The sequence below is a fragment of the Enhydra lutris genome, unplaced genomic scaffold (assembly GCF_002288905.1).
Source record: "Enhydra lutris kenyoni isolate GAN:26980312 unplaced genomic scaffold, ASM228890v2 scaffoldscaffold24, whole genome shotgun sequence".
Lineage (NCBI taxonomy): Eukaryota > Metazoa > Chordata > Mammalia > Carnivora > Mustelidae > Enhydra > Enhydra lutris.
The window spans coordinates 3,481,820-3,501,051 of record NW_019154108.1 but is presented as its reverse complement, the minus strand read 5'-3'; the positions used below and the strand labels follow the sequence as shown (position 1 = coordinate 3,501,051).

Sequence of the window (19,232 nt, the reverse complement as noted above, 5' to 3'; positions counted from 1 at the left end):
TGGCATGATGTTTGCAGCTCTCAGGACAACTCGGGGCCGGCTGTCACAACATCCATTCCACCCCCTAAACACCTCCTTCTCGGGGTACAACATGCTTCTGGGCGACACGGGTCCTGCCCTTGCAAGTCTCTCTCCTGACAGTAAGAAGATACCCCAGTGCCCAGGACCTGGACAACCCCGGGGACCGGCGCGGGATGAAGAGATCATGCTGGGCTCTCTGGCTTAAGACCCTCCCTCCCCTTCCCTTCTGCTCCGGGTGGGGGGCAACAAAGGAAAGAGGCGTGGTTAATCTGATCCACACCTTGTCACTGGACACAGCCTGAGCCCCAGACCTCAAGGCAGGCCCGGAAGCACGTGGACAGCCATCGTCAACATGTCATCTCATTAGGTCCCATTACAAATGCCACCTCCCTTGTGAAGCGTTTCCTGTTCCGGGAAAATCTCCTTCCCCGGGGTTTCTCCAGCACTGAGGCTCCTGGAAGAGGCTTACCTGTAGCCACAGCTTGACAGCTTCTTCAGGATGCTGAACAACGAATCCTCTGGATGACAAGCCAGAAGGACACAGAGGAGAGGGGCCGTTCAGGCTGCCTCTTCTCCACCGCCCCTTCCCTGGTCCTCGTCTCCATGCTCTTAAGTTACCATTTCAGTTCACCAGGTCTTGCCGGAAGCCTCCTGATCTGTAATGAAATAAAGGCATACATGCGGCGATCCCATTTGAGGCTATGTGTGTGCATTTGGGGGTGGGGAGCGTGCCCCCAGCAGAATTCCCTCTCCAGCCGGGAGAGCCCTGCCCCCACCCAAGACACAGAGGGAGGTCCCCAGAGTGCCCTGAGCAGCCTCCAAGACCGTGCCATTGGCTTGGTTTTTCCCTCCTTGGGGCCCTTTTGCTTTCTCTTTCTGCTTCAATTACATACCTACCCGTGCACCTCCTGAAAATGTGAGCGCTTGTACCTGCCAGTCACTGGGGACAAAATGAACAGTGATCACAGCCCTGCCTTCACGGGGTTCCATTTTCCCATGGGAGAACTGCAGGAGAAGTCAGTGGCCGCCGGCTTACACCCTACACTGAGCGAACAGAAACACAACCTTGAACGGACGAGAATCGCTGACGCTTACTACTGCTGCTCCCATCCTGCGCAGGAGGCCCCGGAGGCACCTTCCAGGCCAGGTGCAGCAACAGGCACAACTCTGCCCTGGACTGACACACCCCTCGAGCGTCTTCTTGGCTCCCAACAGCTTCTGAGCTGGAGACTCCCTGGCTCCAGGCTCCAGAAAGGAAATGGCCGTGGAACACAGTCTAACAGCGAATCTGGAGTGGACCGTGTTTCCTCAGAGGGAAACGGGGCTCCCCGTCCAGGCAAATTCCAGAAGGTGGAGACCCGGGGGAGCAGGGGCGCCGGCCCGGAGCGGGTGGTGACTGGCAGGAGGGTGGAGAGTGGGAGGAAGCACGCGGGTGCCTATTGCTGCTCATGGAGCTGGGAGTCTGCTGTGTCCTCCCCGAGCCCTCTGCCGAGGAGAGTAATTCTGTGTGATGAAAGGCTGCAGTTCCGGAACATCGGCTGTAAGAAGCAAAAGGTGTGCATGAGTTTTCCCTCACTGAAGGCCTTCATTTAACGGGAATGTAGGAAGCGAGCTCATTTCCCAGAGTGTCAGCTCCTGGACGAAGTGACTGGAGTCTCTCATGTATTCTGGGCAACTCCTGGGCCCTTGGGGGGACTCAGCTTGAGCGAGAAGGTGGGAAAACCTCAGCATCAGAAGACTCGGTTTTCTTTCTGGCTCTCTGCCACTTGTTGGCTGTGTGACCCCAGGCATGTCCTCTCCTTCTCTGGGCCTGCAAGCGTCCTTGTGGCTCTAGTCCCACGAAGGCTTTGAGAGGGGGATGGGGAGGTGGGCAGCAGGTGGAGCTCAAGCCGTGGACTCAAGTGGGTGGTGATGGGGGGTCAGCGAAGGAAGGCGGAGTGTGGGAGCTCGTCAATCCTCACCCCGCCAGGCTCTGGGGGAGAAGGGATGACGAGTCACAAGGATTGAAGAAAGCTCCATGAACCCAATAGCGATGTCTTCTTTTCCCGAGCATTTGCGGGGAACCATGAAGAACGCTGAGGATGACTGGTGGGGAGCTCTCGCCCAGCAGACAAGACCTGGGTTGGACCAAGTGAAAACGCCTTCACTCCCCACTGGCACCGATGGGGCTGGGGGGGCGTCCAACAGTGACTGCCACAGAGGGCCTGCAGCTCAGGGGAGACAGAGGGATGGAGAGGGACGGAGCGTGGGCGAGGAAGGCGAAGGTGTGCACAGCCTCGTGGGAACTGAGCCGATTTACGGACCCAGAGCTCCTGGTTGTCCCAGGTGGCGCTGGGCCCCAGAAAGGAACCCAGTCCAAGGGAAGTGAGAACACCGGACCCAAGTCCTGGATTCTTCCTTGACGAGCAGGGTGATTCTGAGCAAACTGAAGGCAGGAAAATCACTCACCTTTCTCTTTATCCGGGACTCCTTTCCTCTGTGGGGCCCGCGGCACAGCAACAATCTCACGTAGTCCTCTTAACAGAAGGAAAACGTTCCTGAGGGTGAAGCCAAACGGATTTGAGCCAGTTCTTGCCGCCTAGAAGAGATTTCACAAAATCATCTCGGTAATGTTTGTTATCTGATTCAGGAGCTGAGAGCAGGACCCCTCGGTCAGCAGTAAACAGCCATTTGTAAATGTCTCAAGGTCAAGTCTACCTTTAGAACCAAGGAAGAATAGAACCTTTAGAGCAAAAGCCTGTTTCCCCAAACACAAGGTGAGTCCGCTGGGGCACATCGGAAATATTTACTTCACAGAGATGGAGGATGTTTTTGGTATCAGAGGACATAAATTGCTCAAACGCAAACAGTATTTTAAAAGTTACTGGCGAGGCTGCTACACACATTCTGATTTGCACAGACCTCCTCTTGGCATATTTGGGAGTTTTTTTTTTTTTTTTTTTAATTTGTTATTTGTTTATTTGTTTCCTCTTCAGGTTTATTCATGTAAAGCAGGGATTGTTAAATGAGGCTCCAGAAAGCCCGGGAATTTGGATATGAAAAAAAAATTGCATCTTTATTTTCAGCACCTTCTAACTAAATTTTAGGTTTAACATTTCATTCTGTTACGAAAATAGCCATAAACCCCAAGCTGTATTAGCAGGACCTGTGACTTTGTTGCTACTCATAGAAATCACGACATTTTATGTTACATTTTCTTGGTGCAGATAAATAGCATTTATGCTCACACTACTTAGAAATTAGGCATCCGTCCCCATTTTTAAAGTACCTAAAGATCTTGTTTCTAAAATGTTAATAAAGGTGGGATGGCTGGCTGGCTCACTGGTAGAGTATGAGACTCTAGGTCTCAGGGTCATGAGTTCAAGCTCCATGTTGGGTGTGGAGCCTAATTTAATAAATTAGTTGATTTAAAGTATTAATGAAGGGGGCGCCTGGGTGGCTCAGTGGGTTGAGCCGCTGCCTTCGGCTCGGGTCATGATCTCGGGTTCCTGGGATCGAGTCCCGCATCGGGCTCTCTGCTCAGCGGGGAGCCTGCTTCCCTCTCTCTCTCTCTGCCTGCCTCTCTGCCTACTTGTGAACTCTGTCTGTCAAATAAATAAATAAAATCTTTAAATAAAAAAAAAAATAATAAAGTATTAATGAGGAAGGACATACATAGTTCAAAATCTAAAAATATTTTGATAATAGTATTTCAATATCACGTGCTTCCTTTGCAGTCATATATATATTTTCTATATTTGAAAACATATTCCTGAGAAGCGTCCCACAAATTTCATCCATGATGATGAAGGCCCTTTTGCACACGCGCACACACACACACACACACACACACTCACATACACATTCACACACCTGGTAAGAATTAGCCTAGAGGCTATCACTGACAAGGGTGACTGATATTCGGGGACTGGAATTAGTAAGTCCTCCCAAATACACACCCACTCTTGTTTTAAAGCTGGCGGCAAGGGGAGAATTCTGCTTCCGGCTGTTTCTACAGGATTGCTGCTCCCGAAGCCTGGTGGCATGCCGCCCCTGTGTTCTGGCTGGCGGTTACTTGTCACTGCCACAGGGACAGAGGGACTGTGTCTTAGGAATGTCTGCACCCTCAGTTTCTAGCACAGTCCATGATACGGAAGCAGGTCTCAGTGAAGTTTGCAGAGTAATTGGAAATGAATCCTTGGTGGGGGAGACACGCATGTGGTCATGTTGGGTGAAGTGGACCCTGCGTGAACGTGTGTGCCCCAAAATAGGGTGGGGGTACAGGGACGATCGTAGGGGTATGGATGCATAGAGGGAGACGTTTTTTAAAAGAAATTCAAAACAGATTTCTGGAATGTCATATTCTTTTTTTTTTTTTTTTTTGGAATGTCATATTCTAAGACGTTTCCTGGCCATGAGCAAACAATTCCCCTGTGCATGGCCCCACCCCGCCTCACGTGGCCTCCCCCTGCTCCCCCTGCGCAGGGCTGGCTCTGCAGTATATAGAGAGCGCGGTGCAGCCTCTGTGCGTGACCCCGCAGGGCCAACCACCCAGGTGCCGGGCTGGGCCAGAGAGCTTTCCCGGGGAAGCCTTGCCCAGCGCCCGCCCCAGCGGCGTCTGTGCACGTCACTGGCACCGCAGGTGCACCATGGCCGCCGTCCAGCTGCTCCTTCTGGCCTGCCTCGTGTGGGCTTTTGAGGCCAGGACGGCCCAGCTGCGGAAGGCCGATGACCGCAGCGGCCACTGCCAGTACACCTTCAGCGTGGCCAGCCCCACTGAGCCCAGCTGCCCCGAGCAGGGCCAGGCGGCGTCCGCCATCCGGGACCTGCAGAGAGACAGCAGCGCCCAGCGGGCCGACCTGGAGGCTGCCAAAGCCCGCCTCAGCTCCCTGGAGGGCCTCCTCCGCCGGCTGACCGCGGGCCAGGCGGCCGGGCCCTCAGACGGCCAGGAGGGGCCGCAGGGGGAGCTGGACGCCCTGAGAAGGGACAGAGAACATCTGGAAACCCAAGTCAGGGAGCTGGAGGTGGCCTATGGCAACCTCCTCCGCGACAAGGCAGCTCTGGAGGAAGAGAAGAGGCGGCTGGGGCAGGAGAACGACGATCTGGCCCAGACACTAGAAAGCAGCAGCCAGGAGGTGGCCCGGCTGAGAAGGGGCCAATGTACCCAGGCCCACAGCTCCTCTCAGGACGCACCACCAGGCTCCGGGGAGGAAGGTAAGAATGAGGAGGGGTAAAGGCGCCCCCGAGTCCAGAAGGTGCCTTGGTTCATGGTGTCCTGTTACAGGTGGCCCAGACTGGCCTTTCCCGCCGCCTCCGCTGTCCCCGAGACGGCACATCTGGCACGAGGTGGACAAATGACAGCAGCAGAGCGATCACACGCATCACTAGTCGTCTAGCTCCCGGGAGGTCCTTTGGGTCAGAGGTTCCGAGTTCTCGTGCCTCCCGGCACAGCTCTCCCAGTCTTAGCAAAGCGACAAAGAGAAGGACCAGGTGAGATGTGTGCGTGTATAGGCCTGGTAGAAAATTGCCAGCTATTGTCCTTAGAAAACTACCCTTTTCTGAATCTTCCTTTGGAGACTGTGATTCCTACCTTTTGTTGTTAAAATGACCTCTGTGAGATGACAGTAGATGAATGAAATCATGGTAGACGGTAGGGGGTTTCCTTTTGTTTTGTTTTTTCCTTTAATGTCCTGTCTTGGCAAAATAAAGAGATGGCAACCCTTTGTCGGGTTCCTCAGTACGTTGTTTGGGGAGTTTTCTGACTCTTTGCCCAGTCCGAGAACCTCTGCTTTCAAGGCCCGGGCCGCTCCTTGAGGTGGCTCCTTCTCACTGGGACACTCTTCTGCTCGTCCTGGTCCCTGCTGGAAGGTGAGTCCGTGAGTGTGCACTGCGACAGGCTCCCCATTATTCGAGAGGATGGTATTTGTGTCACTTTTTGTGAAATTCTGCTCCCAAATACTCCATTTCATAATTAGTTTTCCGATTAGGAGGAAACAAGTGAGCAAATCCAATGGTGGGGCAGGTAGTCCAGACGCTCCAGAGACGTCAACATCATGAAAGACGAGGGGATGTGGCTTGTTCTAGATTCTAGGAGCTAAGGAGATGCGGTGGCCAAATCCAGCGCCTGGCCTTGGAATGGGTCCTACATCCGGGCAAGAAAAGCCACAGCGACAGGTTTGGAATCACCGAGGAGACGGGAATGTAGACTATCAGGCCCTGTCACGGGCTAACACTCAATGTCTTGGGTACGAGGCAGTATCGTGGCTGTGAAGCGTATCCTTCTTCTAAGGAGACACATACTCATGCTAGGGGGTGAGGAGTCAGAATGGCTACAGTTTACTTTCTGATGGTTCAGTGAAAACTGCAAATGTATCAAGAGTGACAGAAACAAAGGAAAAACAAATGTGGCAAGATAGTAACAAGTGGTGACTCTCAGTGAGCTGCACATGGTGGGGGGGCTTTTATTGTACTATTCTTTCAACTTTTCAAATAGTTCGGAGATCTTCAAAATACAACTATTTTTTTGAAAGGGCTTTCTAGGGGAATCTGGGTGACTCTAACAGTTAAGCATCAGCTCTTGACCTCAGCCCAGGTCTTGATCTCAGGGTCGTGAGTTCAACTCCCACCTTGGTCTCTGTGCTGCGTGTGGAGCCTAATTAAAAAAAAAAAATGACTTCCTATCTGAGAGGCAAAGTCTGCATGTAAATAAGACTGAAAAACCCAGAAGTCGATGCTCAGGTATGACCTTGGACAAGTCACTTAACCTCTGGCCCTTGGTTTCTTATCTGCTACGTGGTAATGAAAACTCCTCCTATGAATGTTTCCCGTGGTGTTCAAATGAAATAACTCCCAGGTGTAAAGGATTTTTTAAAAATCCTGTATTTCTAGGGGTGCCTGGGTGGCTCAGTGGGTTAAAGCCTCTGCCTTCGGCTCGGGTCGTGATCCCAGGGTCCTGGGATCGAGCCCCGCATTGGGCTCTCTGCTCAGCAGGGAGCCTGCTTCCCCTCCTCTCTCTCTGCCTACTTGTGATCTCTGTCAAGTAAATAAATTAAAAAAATGTTTTAAAAAAATCCTGTATTTCTATAGTTGGAAGAGACTCAATTCTAAATTTTACAACAAAGAAAAATAAGGTGTGAAGACACCACGGGCCCCGGGGGGCACAGTGATTGGTGGTGGCAGGAAGATTTGTGGAACCTGAGTCTTCGAGCACAGATAAAAGAATCAGTATTCATAGAAACATGATGAAGCATTACTTATTTCAGACTGTTAAGTGATGGAGTCATATAATCAACAAAAACGTGTGTGTGTGAACAGAGGCAACGTTTTGGTTTTTTTATCGTCCTGTGGTCATTTAACAAGACTTGGGGAATGTATTAACTGTGCTCTCTAATTCTACATTTCCTTTTCTTCTTTCCAGCTGCTCTACTTTTAAAATAGGGACAACAGCCCATTAGAGTGAACTCCAAACTTGGAAGGTCTTTTTAGCAATGGGTTTTTAAAAAGTTTTTATTTTTTTCCCACGAGCAGGAAATTACATTAGCACAAGAATGTAGAGCTGCAAAAGCAGTCTGCAAAACGTCTGAGCCCCTGGCTCGTTTTGTGCAGATACGGAAACTGAGGCCCAGAGCTGCTCCGTGGCCACCTAGTCAGCAAGTGGCAGAGCCAGAACTGAATTCCGATTCAGTCCCTCCCACCTGATGTCCAGTGGCCCTTCAGGACCTTGACGTGACCTCTATTTATAGACCCTAAAGATAAAAGACAGGAAGTTTCCATTTATATTATTATTTAAAAAAAGAAAAGATTTTAAGTAATCTCTACACCCAGCATGGGGCCTGAACTTACAACCCGAGGTCAGAGGTCGAGTCATTCGCTCCACCCCCTGAGCCAGCTGGGCACCCCAGGAAGGTTACATTTAAATATCGGGAAGGAAACGTTTGGAACAAAAGATAGGCTTCAAGGCCCCAGATCTGCAGGTAAAGGGCTTTCTGGGCAGCTGGAATTTAAGTGTGGGTATGCTTTCTACAGGGGCAGCGAGAGCCGACGCGGGGAACCTGGGGGGAGGGCTTAGCGAGGCCATGTGAGCCCAGATGAGGGAGACCACAGAGGGTGGATTTTTCTCACTTGGCCTGTCAAACTGTCACCACTACTGTCTTTATGGTGTAATTGTTACCTAGAAAAAGGTCTCCCTAGAATCACAGAAATCACTTGTTCAGTGGTGTGTGTGTGCGCGTGCGTGTGTGTGCGTGTGTGTGTACATGTGAGATAATTGAGATCATATATATATAATTTTGTAGTAATCGTTTTGTAGCAAAATGTCTGGAAACCTATTAAGCCCAAAGTAGAAACACAGAGATTACCAGATGATGTATCAGAGGCGATTATTAGTGTCACAAGAGAAGCCCCCTCTTCCCTTTGTCTGACCTCTACGTCCGATCGGTCCTCCCAGAGGACAGAGCCTGGGATGGGCGCTCGTGTGCAGTGGTTTGTATGGGCCACGATCCCAGGGAGCAGAAGCCGGGACAGGGGAGAGTGAGTCAGGGAAGGAAGCGGAGCCCATAAGGAGTGGGGGGCATTCTCCAGGGGAGCCGCACAGTGGCTGGTGGGGCCGTGTGGAAGGCAGCAGAGCAAGGGAGCTTTCCCTCGTGCGTCTGACACTCTGCTGTCCAAGGATCATCGCGCCGGAGGGGGCGTGGGCACCAGGCTGGCTCTCGCAGAGGCTCGGAGAACCCGGGGCAGGGCGGCTGGGACGGGGTCCTGGGGGGCACATGGGCACAAGGCAGAGGCTGCAGCAGTGAGTGGGAAAGGGAGGGCGGATATGAAGGAAGCGCCCAGAGCTGTTCCGAGCTCAGGATAATAATCCCTCGGGGTTACTGTGCGGATGGGAAGTACCAGGGAGAAGCGTCCCAGCGTCACGCAGCAGAGCGGTCGGAGCTCTGAGGGCCTCCTGTGTTCAGGCCGTGCCGCTGGTTACAAATGCCCTTTAATGACCAGCCTTCCGCGCGCGCTGATCCCAGAGCAGGACCGCGGGCGCAGCACCCGGGACAGGAGTCCGCCAGCTCCCCTTCGCTTTCCTGGGCGGCTTCTAGGTCACGCTCCCTAGAACGCGGCGGCGAAGTGGAGGTCAGGGAGATAGGGCAGAGCATGCAGGAAAGTTCCAGAATTCTGTAGGAGACATGAACCTTTCAACCACAGAAGGACTGAACTTTAACAGAAACAAATAAAAGCTCTCGGACTTTTTGGCTGTGGGGATCGATACCGTCCTCAGAGTTCGGTTATTTCCGTAACCTCTTTTGTTTCCTCCCCACATCCGGAGGGAAACCGGGTTTTTAAACATTCCGGAGGAGTTTTTGACACATTTGCACGGAGAACCTTTCATCCCCGGTCTGACCTGTGGATTCCGAGGCGCGAGGTTGCGCAACTTGGCCGCAGTCACACACCCGGTGCGAGGCAGGTCCGAACAGGAAGCGCTGACCCGGCGCAGGCCCGGCCCGCTCCCGCCGCTCCCGCCCGCCTCCGCGCGGCACCCCTCCCGCGGCTCCTGTCCCGCGCCGGGCAGCCCCACTCCGGGAGCGGACCGCTGCCGGGCGCTCCTGGCCGACACCGCCGAGAAGCAGCCGGCGGAGCAAGCGCCGCGCCGTCGTTCCGGAAGCCGCTCCCTGCCCTTACGTTTCACCGCGGTTCTCTGGTTCGCGTTTCCTCCAAAGCAAGCACATGAGGGGGTTCCAGCACCGTGAAGAAAGGCGCAGGGGTGAGGCAGGGAGCGGGAGGGAGAGGCCAGGAGAAGGAGGGAAAAGGGCCCCCTGTGCAGAGCGGTGAGAGCACCAGGAGAGGAGCTCTGTCCCCGTCCCCAGGGGCCACTGCTGCTGCCCTTCCTCCCACAACGTCCCTCGGCGCCCTCTGCCGAGAAAGCGTGACTCCGTCCCCACTTACCTACTCCGCAGAGGGAGCACCAGTGGGCAGAGCGGGAGGGAGAGGAGAAGCAGATGCCCGCGGAGCAGGGAGCCGATGTGGGACTCCATCCTGGGACCCTGGGATCATGACCTGAGCTGAAGGCAGCGGCTTCACCGACCGAGCCACCCAGGCGCCCGTCATCGCGCCCACTTTAAAGGAGACATCCTTGTTTTTCAGAAGGCATCTGGGGAAGGATGCACTTGGCACCTAGGGCAATTAACTTACGATGACAGACTTCCCCCACTGAAGTTCCCAACTGCCACGGCCTTGGCAGACTTGGGCTCAAGTCCTTAGTCCCGCCACTAACCAGCTGTGTGACCTTAGGCAAGTTACTTGACTTCTCTGAGCCTGTTTTCTCTTCCCCAAAATGAAGGTACGATCGTCCACGTCAGGACTGTAACGTGGAATAGCGGTAATGAGCGCAGGACCCGGCTCATGGGAGGCACTTATTAACTAATAATTAAATTAGTTCCAAGCTTCAGTCCTAAAGTTTTTTTTCTATTTCTTTAGAAGTTGTGAAGGTATCAGAGCGCAGACATAATTTCTACGAAACTGCCCTGCAATGTGGAGACAGCTAGAAGTACCTGTTAGTGGTCTCTTCTCACAAAGGATCTGTTTTCAGGATTTCAGTATCTTCAGGGAAGTCACCCCGGAAAATGCCTTTTTGCTTTCGTTTTCCCCACTTTCTTGTTTACTCTTCTTGTGGGAGCTTTTCTTAGTTTTCTTCTCACTGATTCACAGGTGTGTACACTTCTCAGTGTGTGTGTTTCCCAGTAAGTCACTAAGCTCCACGATCATCCTGGCCACATTCTCGGAATGCAGTAAGGTGCGTCAGGTGTGCAGAGAAGGAGCTGGCACGGTGGGGGGGGCGGTGGATGGCAACTGTGGGTCCCGGAGCTGAAGGGCAGGGAACTGGGGAGCAGCAAGAGAACCTTCTAGAGGTTTATAGAAATGCCACCGAAGTATTTCTCACCTCACTCTGCCTAACGCTAGCTCCAGTATTCGGAGCATTCGCTGAAACGGTTAAAGCAGTTTGAATTATTCCAAAGAACAGTCCGTGATGGTCTGAGGAGGTTACCCAGGAAGAGAGAGAGCCCACCTCAGGGAGTTTGCTCAACACCTGCTTTTGAGAAACTGCCCTGCCGGGCCTTGCCGCCCATCAGCCTCTGCTCGTGCGGAGCTGGGGTGCTCCCGAAAGTCAGGGTCAAGGCTCTGTCATTATGTTTTAGACCTAAGAGGACGTGTGGAGATGGGAGAGGCGGACGGAGAGGGTGAAGCCTGTGCTCCAGGAAGCAGGGACGGTTACAGATGGCTCTGCTCGCCCCGGTAGAGGAAGGGGGTCGCTCACTCTTACCTTTTGGCTCACCAGCCCGGGGGGAGGAGGGCGGTGCGGTGGCTGGAGATTGACGGAAACTCCACCCGACCTAGTGAATCAGCCTCTGCCTTGGGTACCCTCTTAGGTCAAGGCCATCTTCAGAGCGAAGAGCCCAGGAGTTTCCTCACCTCCACAGACCTTCAGGCGGATGGAAAGAGGAGTCAGGGAACCAAATTAATCTCCTAGGACCCTCCAGGAGCCACTTGTCTTGTCCAAGGGGTCCTTATTCCCAAAGCAGTCTGGAACGAACCCATGTTACTCCTCAGCAAGAGGGCTTTGCCAGACCACGGGCCAGCTGTCGTTCACCGTGTATCTCCACACCTAGCACCACGTTGCACTGGCAGGTGTCCCAGAGGGGCTGGCCACTTAGATGGGCGGACAGCTCCCCAAGACTGGGGACACTGAAGACTCTGGACTCATTCCCGATCGTCCCTGGAGTTTGGGTGCACATCTAGAATGCTCTCAGTTGGCTACACGTTTTGGCTTAAGGGTCTTAACTGCTCCTGCAGCCCCCTCGGGACTGGGGACATCCCAGGGCGGGAGGACACACCCCCTGCAGGGCCGTCCTCCCCGGGGAGGCCAGTTCAGGTCTGCAGAGCGGGGCAGAGGCAGCCCCACGCAGGCCTGAGAGCGCCTCAGCCCGTTAGGAAACCGTCTCTGCCTCCCTCCAGTTCTGAGCGCCAAGGCTAACTACCAGCAACTATAAGAGGCACCTGAGTCCAGACACGTGAAAATCTGAAAAAAATGTGAGGCTTAAAATTGATGACACGTGTGTAGCCAGAAGGGCTAAGTGTTTTATTGTCAGCTTCTGAGCCTTCGAGGTTGCATTTAGGAGAGTGAAGCAAACACGGGAGAGAAGATGGACCGTCTTCCCCGCCGGCTGGGCTGTGCAGGAGCCCCGCCCAGGCACTGACTGTTCCCGGGGACGGTGACACGGAATCCTGAGTGGGGAGCCTGGTCACTCAGGGGGCAGAGAACTACCGGGGATGGCCAGCGAGAGGAAGGCCAATGTTTTAAGCGTATCTTTTTATTCTGATGCTTTGCCGACTGGGCCTCACACAGCTGATTCCTAGAGACCACATCCAACTCACTGGCCAGCCCGCCTTTCATACACAAACCCACCGACCAACGGCCCACAGCCCGCCCCTCCACGCCCCGCCCTCTCCACGCCCAAACCCCGCCTCCGTGGGTTCGGTCTCTCACACTCAAGGCCACTGTCCACCTGCTGGGACCACCTGAGAGCCAGGAACCAGACAACTAGGGACACCCCATGTCCCAGAGCCGGCTGAAATTACTCACATTAGCCGGTCCTACACCTGCTCACCCGATTCACCCGTTCCTTCCCACAGGAAAAAAAATAAAGGTTCTTGCCCAAGTTTCCCTCCGTCCTGAGCAACCCCAGTGCTGCTCCTTGTGGCCCCTCTGGCATGGGTGTCCCTGCCCCTCGGGAGCAGTGACTATAACAGACTATATTCTCATTAGCAGTCAGCTCCCGGGCTGTACCCGAATGATAAAGCTGAATTTTAAGACAGCTAAGCTGTTGCTCCTGACTCCTGCTTTTCCCTTGCGTGCAAGGACTCTTGTCTGACCCAAATCCTAAACCGAAGTAGCAAAGTGTGACTTAGTGTGGTGACTCCATGTCTCCCCACCCCTTCCCTCAACATGCCCCCCCCCCCGCAGATTCCGGGAGGAATCCCGCACACACTGCCCCTGTCCACAACTGGTCTCAGAAGGGGATCTGACAGAGTGTGTCAGCTGAGTGTGTAAAGCCGGGTCCGTCTCCTCTCGCAGGAACATGTGCATCATGACGGGGAGAAGAACCTTTTGTCATGTAGGGAGCTGTTAATTGTTGCATTTCAGGCATCCCCGGAAGATGCTGAGGACCTTCTCAACACCCCCAAATCACACCTCACCTGCTCATAAATTGGGGAATTATTTTGTGTACAAGCTTACTTTATTTATTTTAAATACCCTATTCTGAGCAAGGCACATCGCGATGCTATCTATTGTTTGGGAGCTTCTTGTTATGGGAATTTTTCAAACATTCGTAAAAGTGGAGAGAAACAAGAACCCCAGTGTACCCGTCACCCCGCTCCAACAGCTGTCCACGGAATCCACCGTGTTTTATCTCCACCCTCAACACTACAGATTTATTATCTTTTTAAAAACCTTTTTTAAAGTTTTGTTTGTGTAAGTCATCTCTACACTCAACATGGGTCTCGAACTCACGACTCCAAGATCAAGAGTCACATGCTCTTCGGACAGAACCATCCAGACACCCCTACATAGTCATTGTCTTAAATCCCAAACACTGTCATGTCTGTGGGAGCCTATTTAAATACCATCCTCAGCGTAGTCATTGGGCCATTTTCGTCATACTATAAATTTGTCTCTTTCTTTTAATACAGTTCCTAAATGGAATATGGAGACCGCGAACTTCCAGGAGCTGAAGTCAGAGTTAACCGAGGTTCCTGCTTCCCGAATCCTGAAGGAGAGTCCATCTGGCCATCCTGAGAATGAGGAGGGAGACCCTGGTACGAAGTTAAATGTCTTCCCTTTTGTACACACACGGTCTTTATCTGGGCCTGTTCTGTGTTCAGAGCTGGTCAGTCCGCTTTGTGGGGAGGGCGAACCATCAGTCAGCTCTGGCAGTGAGGCAGGAAAGTGGGAGAGGAAGAGCCCCTCTCTGCTCCCTTCCCAGAGAACCCCCGCAGGAAGTCAGCCTTTCCTAGCAAAGCCCTATATCTCACTCGCTCACCCCCGAGGGGATGGTGGGCTCAGCTGGGCTGCGCTGGGGGAAGAGGAGAGAGAGGTGAATCTCACCCCCTTGATTGCCACCTAGAAGTTCATTGCATTGTTCAGCAGGTCCTTCAGATCTTTCTTTTTCTTCAGGCCCGATGACCCCATATACCCTCTCAGCACACAGTTAGCAGATACTCAGCAGAAGTGTCTTTTCTGAACTGTGGGTACTGAGAAGTACAGCTGCCCCTCTCCAAAGTGCTCCCTGAAAGCCGGACTTAAGGCAGGCTCTTTCAGAAGCTGTGACTACCCGTGTTCTGGAAATTACTTCCAGCACAGGAGCTTGCATGGCGATGGGGATGTTTTAAAGTTTTCCAAATATGGTTCTCTGAGACCCGAGCAGCAAAGACTTCCCACCCTTTACACGGAGAGTGAAAAAAGCACAGATAGCTGCTTGTCTGTTTCCGCTAAGTCTACATCTTCAACCATCTATTCATCACATTTTAAAACGTATGTTCGGGTTTTATTGTATTAAAATGACCCCTAAACTATGTGGTCCATCAGTTCAGGCTTGAAGAACTTTGTTTTACAGAGTTTTTTCTTTTCTTTCTTTCTTTTGTTTGTTTGTTTGTTTGAGAGAGAGAGCATGAGAGGGGAGAAGGTCAGAGAGAGAAACAGGGACTTCTCCTCCCTGTTGAGCAGGGAGCCTGATGTGGGACTCGATCCTGGGACTCCAGGATCATGACCTGAGCCAAAAGTAGTCACTTAACCAATTGAGCCACATAGGCACCTGGTTTTACAGAGTTTATTATAATGACTTGAGTTTTGTTTCATTTTTATTAATTTTTTTAAGATCTTATTTATTTATTTGAGAGAGAGAGAGAGAGTGCGCACAAATAGGGGGAAAGGGGCAGAGGGAGAGGGAGAATCAGACTCCCTGCTGAGCAAGGAGCCCCGCATGGGGCTGGGGCTGGATCCCAGAACCATGAGATCAAGATCTGAGCTGAAGGCAGCTGCCCAACTGACTGAGTCACCCAGGTGCCCCTGTTTCTTTTCTTTCTTTCTTTCTTTTTTTTTTTAAGATTTATTTACTGGGAGACCTGGGTGGCTCAGTGGGTTGGGCAGCTGCCTTCGGCTGGGGTAGTGCTCTCAGGGTCCTGGGATCCAGTCCTGGTGGGGCTCCTTGCTCAGCGGGGAGCCTGCTTCTCCCTCTGCCTCTGCCTGCCACTCTGCCTGCCTGTGCTTGTGCTCTCTCTCTCCCTCTCTCTAACAAATAAATAAAATCTTAAAAAAAAAGATTTATTTACTTATTTATTTGACAGACAGAGATCACAAGCAGGCAGAGATGCAGACAGAGAGGGTTGGGGGGAAGCAGGCTCCCCGCTGAGCAGAGAGCCGGATGCGGGGCTCGATCCCAGGACCCTGAGATCATCACCTGAGCCGAAGGCAGAGGCTTAACCCACTGAGCCACCCAGGCGCCCCCCCCATTTCATTTAAAAAAAATGAATTTAATCAGACATGAAAGTAAAGAGTAGTGTAACATACCCCCGTGAGTTTCCGCCCGGCGTCAATCAGATACTAGGAATGCATGTGGAGGCCCTCCGTGCAGCCTTCCTCTTTACAGCAGATACCGGGGGACTTTATCACTGATACTTCCCAGGCCATTTACTCTCTATCAGGCACTTAACATCTACAACATCCCTACCCGAAACACTGTCCCTGTGTACCAACGAGCACGCCAGGGTCGAGGGGCTGAGGGACCCGCACGGCGCCCTGCCGGGGAGGGCAGAGCCTGACCTGACCCTGGCGCCCCGTCTCCTGGGCTGTGGCTTGGGCGGGCTCTGGCGCGCGGCCGCGGGGCGCACGGACGGTGGCCGAGCGGCCCGGGTCATGCGTGTGTTGCGTCCCGCAGGCTGCGGAGAGCTGGTGTGGGTGGGCGAGCCGCTCACCCTGCGCAGAGCCGAGACGGCCGCGGGCAAGTACGGCGTGTGGATGCGAGACCCGAAGCCCCGGCCCCCGCACACGGCGGAGACCACGTGGAGAGTGGACACGGTGGGCACCGACGTCCGGCAGGTGTTCGAGTACGACCGCGCCGCCCAGTTCCTGCAGGGCCACCCCTCCAGGGTGCACGTGCTGCCGCGGCCGCTGGAGAGCACGGGCGCCGTGGTCTACGCGGGCAGCCTCTACTTCCAGGCCGCGGGGTCGGCCACGCTGGTGCGCTACGACCTGGCCTCCGAGACGGTGCGGGCCGAGAGGGAGCTGCCGGGCGCCGGCTTCCGCGGGCAGTTCCCGTACTCGTGGGGCGGCTACACGGACATCGACCTGGCGGTGGACGAGACGGGGCTGTGGGTCATCTACAGCACGCGCGCGGCCAGGGGCGCCATCGTCCTGTCCAAGCTGAGCCCCGAGAGCCTGGCCCCGGAGCGCACGTGGGAGACGAACATCCGGAAGCGCGCGGTGGCCAACGCCTTCCTGCTGTGCGGCCGCCTCTACACGGTCAGCAGCTACTCGTCGCCCGAGGCCGCCGTCAACTTCGCCTACGACCCGGCCACGGGGCGCAGCAAGGCGCTGCGCGTGCCGCTCCGGGTCCGCTACGGGTACTGCAGCGCGCTGGACTACAACCCGCGGGAGCGGCGCCTCTTCGCCTGGGACAACTTCCACATGGTCGCCTACGACGTCCGGCTCTCCCGGGGCTGAGCCGCCGCCGCACCGCGGACCCCGGGCGCGGCCGTCGCGGCTCGGACGCCCCACGGTGCGCAGCGGCCCGGCCCGGCTCTCCGAGCGCGATCTGCGGCGCCCGCGGCGGGAGTGCGGAAGCCCGGCCGCCTCCATGCAAACCCCAGGGCCTTTCTGAACGGCCTCGCGGGCCAAAAAGGGTGTGTGGGGGGCAGAAGGGCTCGCGCCAGACAGCCCGCCCGCCGGGCACCCGGGTCGTCCCCTGCCTGCTGCCTGGTTCCCGCCCGCCGCAGCCGGAGGACAGACCAGCGGCTCTTGTGGCCACGCGCGCGCGGGGGCTGGGGGGGGGAGGGGGAGGGGATTGCGCTTCACGCGGCGTCGCTGTGGCGCCCCATAACCTTGGCCCCGCGAAATAAAGCCATCGCACAGCTTGTCCTCCTTGACCTCCGCGGCCTGTTTTGCTTAGGAGAAGAGCCCGGGTTCCAGCATCTGATAATCCCTCGGGGTGGGAGCTGTGCCAGCAGGACACTAGCAGTGTGTGTGTGGGGGGGTGGGTGTGTGACTGAGAGGTGGCTTTGCCGTGTGGCCCGGGATGACACCGGGCCAACAATGGAACCCGCCCCTCCGCCCCCATCTCCTGGGCTCTAGGTCCCTCCCAAGCCATCTTCTCTTTCCCCAGCAGCCTGGGCTCTGTGTCGGTTCTTACTGGCCGTCATGGGCATCCGTTCCCTAAACTACAACCCAGGTGAGCAGACGGTCCCTTGTTGGCTTTTAAATAACTGAACTTACTTGTGACCTTGAGGTGCCCTTGCCCCGAGTGGGACAACACTTCACCTGGCCAATTCAGCTTGGCCTCTGTCCCGTTAACGTGCTTTCAGTCAGTTTAGGTCACTCCTCGTCCCTGAGCTCCTCCAGGTGGCCTCCGTGCTCCAGAGAGGCCAGGGCCCTCGGGCGAGCAGGGAGAGGCACCCAGGCCGATTCTTGTCCTGCCGGGTCTCAGTCACCGTGCAGCTCCAGTACTGGCCGCTGACACGCTCATCTCCACTGTGACGGCTGCGTGTGACGGCCGCGTGTGACGGCCGCGTCCCCGAGGCCAGCTCCGGCAGGCTGTTGCTTTGTCCCAGCCTGTTCTATGTCCCTTCAGGAGGTTATGTGCACCAGAGGAAATTCGGGGTGCTCAGGCCCTCTCCCCTAGATCGGTCTTGGGGCCCCTTCTGCCCCTCTGCTGGCACACAAGCCACTTCCCTTAAAACTCGGCCACCTACCCAGGTTTAACCTGGAAGCTTCTGCCTTTTCATGCCCCAAACCGTCTACTTTGATAAGAACTCTCCAGAACCTACGCTCTCTTTTTCTCTCCTTTTCCCTGGCCTCCCCCAGACATTATGCAACTGCAGGGATGCCACAGTCAGGCCCTTTTCCTGTTATCTTCTCAAATCTTGATCTTGGGACCAGGCCTCACTCGGCCTTTTGATTTCCAAGAGAACCAGCACTTCAACCAACGTCAAAACCTTGACTTTAAAGACAAGTCTCTCTGTCGTGAGTCCTAAAGAGTGTGCTTTGGAAAGCAAAACGCAGAACGGAACGTTTCCTACTCCCTCGAGAGTCAGAGTAGGAAGGAGGTGAGTCTCGCCATGGGTGTGTTTGTCTGCTGGGGCCACCATGACAAAGGCCATGGATGCGGCGGCTGCAACAACGGAAATCTATTCTCTCACAGTTCTGGAGGCTGAGATCGAGGTGTCACCAGGGGTATGTCTTCTAAGGCCTCCCTTCTTGGCTTGTAGATGGTTGCCTTCTCCCTGACTCTCCACAGGGCCCTCCTTCTGCGTGCATCTGTGCCCCAATTTCCTCTTTTTTAAGAACAGCAGTCAGATTGGATTAGGGCCCACCCCAGTGACCCAATTTTACTGCAATTACCTCTTTAAAGGTCCTATCTCAAAAGACGGTCACCTTCTGAGGTACTAGGGGTTAAAACTTTGACACACGAACCTGGGGGCGACATACCATTCAGTCCGTACCAACTGGATGTCACCACTGCACCCCACTGATACCAGACTCTTAAAGACTAGAAACCCCAGAAGTAGGAACGCCTGAGTTCATTCACCGTTGTGAGCGCCTGTAGCCGCCAGTGTCTGAAGGACACGCGGGAGACGGTGAGAGAGCTTCGGGTGAGAAGACAGCCCACCCCCTCTCATGCTGGTGAGGCCAGTCCCCACACAGACCAGCCCATGGCTCCTTTTCTTTCCCTCTGCCAGCTCCTGCCTCTGGCTTTGGGACGGAAGAAGAGTGTGATTGAAGGAGGGAGGAAGGGAATCGTTCTGGACGTGACGTCCGAGATATTCGACTCGCCTGCATCGCTGATCGCTCCTCCCGCGTTCCCGAGCTCCTCCCTCCAGCCCGGGCCGCTCGGTGTTCTCCAGAGAAACAGAACCTGCAGGAGATGCGGGTGTAGATATGGAACGAGATTTAGTGTGAGGAACTGATTCACGCCAAT

General features: G+C 54.5%; 1 protein-coding gene across 1 annotated transcript; it reads left to right on the top strand.

Moving 5' to 3' along the window:
- Window positions 1-4,649: 4,649 nt before the first annotated feature.
- Window positions 4,650-16,762, top strand: LOC111150631 (myocilin). Its single transcript, XM_022508119.1, has 3 exons — window positions 4,650-5,214; window positions 13,735-13,860; window positions 15,978-16,762. The coding sequence occupies exons 1-3, from the start codon at window positions 4,650-4,652 to the stop codon at window positions 16,760-16,762; spliced, it is 1,476 nt and encodes a 491-aa protein (XP_022363827.1).
- The last annotated feature ends 2,470 nt before the right edge of the window (window positions 16,763-19,232 follow it).